General features: G+C 36.7%; 1 protein-coding gene across 1 annotated transcript; it reads right to left on the minus strand.

Moving 5' to 3' along the window:
* Positions 1-429: 429 nt before the first annotated feature.
* Positions 430-917, minus strand: LOC118851766 (40S ribosomal protein S15-like). The gene has a single exon (XM_036761296.1). The coding sequence runs from the start codon at positions 900-902 to the stop codon at positions 465-467; it is 438 nt and encodes a 145-aa protein (XP_036617191.1). The 5' UTR covers positions 903-917; the 3' UTR covers positions 430-464.
* Between the last annotated feature and the right edge of the window lie 2,627 nt (positions 918-3,544).

The raw sequence follows: 3,544 nt of genomic DNA on the forward strand, positions 1-3,544 counted from the left end.
TTGAGAAGGGCAAGCTGGCTGCTCTTTTGTCACAGCTGAATTATCTTGCTAACAAAAGACAGGCAGGGTGGCCCCAGTCTTTTCTTTGAGGCTCCTACGTCCAGATGAAGATCAAAGCTTTCGACTACAGATAACTGTCTAATTTGGTGTTAGCTACTCCCAAGCTTCTCTCTGGCTTAGCATGCAAAATGAATTGAAACTAGAACAAAAGAGAAATTAAGGAGGTAAAGTTATTTTTTTCCATCCACCTAGTTCACATTCTCATTTTTATTAGGCGTATTTGCAAGTATCAAAACTTGATTGGTTTGGTCAATTAAAAAACTTCAATCTCCTCATATTCTTTTATAGAACTATGTGCTTGCTATTAGGGTCCTTACCCTGGATATTTTATTTTTTATTTTTTTTTAATTTTTATTTTTTATTTTTTTTTAAGAACCTTTGTGTTTTTATTGTTAGGATCCGGGTTACTTGAGAGGGATGAAATGTGAGGACTGAGTGGCTCCAATACCCGGCCGGCCATGTTTCACAGGCTTGTAGGTGATAGAGAATTCACCCAGGTAGTGGCCGATCATCTCAGGCTTAATTTCTACCTGATTGAAGGTGTTGCCGTTATAGACGCCCGACATACTTCCCACCATCTCAGGCAGGATGATCATGTCTCGAAGGTGTGTCTTCACTACCTCTGGCTTTTCCATGGGGGGCGCCTCCTTCTTGGCCTTCCTCAGACGCTTCAGGAGGGAATGCTGTTTGCGCCGCAGACCCCTGTTGAGTCGCCGACGCTGCCGAGCGCTGTACAAAAGCATGAGCTGTTCGTAGGACATGTCCCGCAGCTGATCCAGGTCCACGCCGTGGTAGGTGAACTTCCGGAAGGTTCGCTTCTTCTTCTGCTCCACTTCCGCCATCTTGTCTGCCGTCAAGAAAAGCTATTTTTTATTTTTTTAAGGTGAACATTTTAATACTAAATCACAAAGGACATCATTTAACTCATAAAGAAATTAATGATATTAAAACAAACTAAATTCTATTTTTAAATGAACAACTAAACAAATAAACTTAAGGAATGAGACATAAAATGACCAATTTTCTGTGAGGCATTAGGGTATATCTAGGTATACTTGATCTACCATTTATGCAAGCCAGTTCTTTTCCTTAGTAAAGAATCTGCAGCTACAACTTAGCTGGGATAGACAGGAATATCTGTGAATATACATCATAAGCAACATAAATGAAGATGATATCCATTCTATAGTATAATACACTTGAAACTGTCTAACATATGGAATTTACACTGGAATGTATGCAGTTAGCACTAGTATATGTTGTGTCATGAACATAACATGAAGTACATAAGCAATAACATATATGATAAAATGTCATATATAAACTAAATAGACAAAATTTAATGCAGTAGAAAACATATAGCATCACGTTTAGGATTTGTAATTAGTACCAAGTACATAGAGCAATCCAGATACATACGGCATGCGTTACAGCTATAGTACATGTATGTATGTAAATATGTATATATACATATATGTGTATATGCATATACTTATTATAATGCCATATGTTATAACATTATATATAATTATAATATTCTATTTAGCACAGAAATACATAGCAAACACATAAATCAGTTATACAACACATAGAAAATTTTCCAATTATTTCAAGGCTTTCAAAATTGGGTTATTTACAGTACAGATTTCTTCTGTGTTTACTTGGTCTGGCAAGATTGCTTTTCTCTGTTTCATTTTCTTTATTGCCATTTAAACTTCTTCATATAGCGCATCAGGGACTTTGTAGTCCAAATGTGTTGGATCCACCGACACATACAATGAAAATAGGTCGCTATGGATGAACTGGCAAATGTGTTTCATTTTTGTCCATTAATTCTTGAACTAATTTAATCTGTGAATGCTCTTAGGATGATGTGGATTGGTTGAGTCTCACACCAAGCTTTTTGAAGACTCATTTCCCCCCCTTGACTGTTTTATGAGGCAATGGTCCTTGGAATTTTCCACCATAATATTTTGGAAATGAGTTTATGTTCTATACTGATAGTGTCCTTGGATGTCACATCTTCTTCTCAAGTGGAGGATGGTAGAAAATGATCAGGAGTATGACCTCATATAACTGTGAAGAACAGTGAGAAAAGAAATGAGCTTCTAGGTGTCTCAGGGTGATTACCACTGTGTTTAGTTTCTTTGGTTACCTGCTCTTCACTAAGTATCTCTATAACTGGAAACTTAGGCAAAAAAAGAGACTGCCTCTTGCCCAGGCTGCCTGGCTTCTTATTGACTAAGATAGCAGTGAAACAGACATGCTGGGTGAAGCTGATTTTTGATCTGGGCTTTTTTGTTCTGATTGTGGTAACTGCTTTGAAACGGAGGACATCAGTAGCTACTGACTGATTCACCCCCTTTTTTAATCTCTGCAAGGATATACTTGATGAACATATGAGAACTGAAACAATCAGCCTTCCATAATTTTCTATGAAAAACATTTTCAGTCATACAGTTGATTAAAAGGTATAGGAATCTGAAGATCCCACTGTCTTTACTGTTTATTAATTATATTGTATTCCAAGATGTCTTTTTGTTTGTAGTAGAAGCTGCCACGTCTTGCGTGATCCTGACTATAGTTCCTTGGTACTTGAATTGATTCTTTCTGAATGTTCACAGTGTTTTTCTTTGACATGGGAATTTTAGCTATGATATTCTTAGGATTTTTTATTTTGGGATTTCTTTCAGTAGGTAATTGGTAGATTCTTTCTATCTCACTTTACTCTCTCTAATGGATCTATGTGGGCAGTTGTTAAATAATAGTGTGCATAGTTTTTTTGTGTTGTATTTTTCAGGGAGTTCAATTTTTCTTAAATTATCTCTTCTTGAACTGTTTGGCTGGCCAATTTTTCTTGATATTAGATATTTTACATTTTCTTTTTTCCCCTTTTTTCATTTTGTTTCTATATTTCTTTTTTTATTTTAAATCATTATTTATTTGATATTTTTAGTTTTCAGCATTAATTTTCACAAAAGTCTGAATTACAAAATTTCTCCCCATTTCTACCCTCCCCCCTCCAAGATGGCATATATTCTGATTGTTCCATTCCCCAGTCAACCCTCCCTTCTGTCACCCCACTCCCCCGATCCCCTTTTCCCTTACTTTCTTGTAGGGTAAGATAGATTTTTATGCCCCATTGCCTGTATATCTTATTTCCTGGTTGCATGCAAAAACTTTTTTTTTGAACATCTGCTTTTAAAATTTTGAGTTCCAAATTCTCTCCCCTCTTCCCTCCCTACCCATCCTCCATAAGAAGGCAAGCAATTCAATATAGGCCACATGTGTATCATTATGCAAAACCCTTCCACAATACTCATGTTGTGAAAGACTAACTATATTTTGCTCCTTCCTATCTTTTCCCCCTTTATCCAATTTTCTCCCTTGACCCTGTCCCTTTTCAAAAGTGTTTGCTTTGGATTACCTCCTCCCCCTATCTGCCCTCCTTTCTATCCTCCCCCCCTTTTTTATCTCCTTCCTC

This window comes from Trichosurus vulpecula, chromosome 5 (assembly GCF_011100635.1).
Source record: "Trichosurus vulpecula isolate mTriVul1 chromosome 5, mTriVul1.pri, whole genome shotgun sequence".
Taxonomy (NCBI): Eukaryota; Metazoa; Chordata; class Mammalia; order Diprotodontia; family Phalangeridae; genus Trichosurus; species Trichosurus vulpecula.

Excerpts from the sequence above, each read along its gene's own strand:
- LOC118851766 (XM_036761296.1), bottom strand. The coding sequence starts at position 902 with ATGGCGGAAGTGGAGCAGAAGAAGAAGCGAACCTTCCGGAAGTTCACC.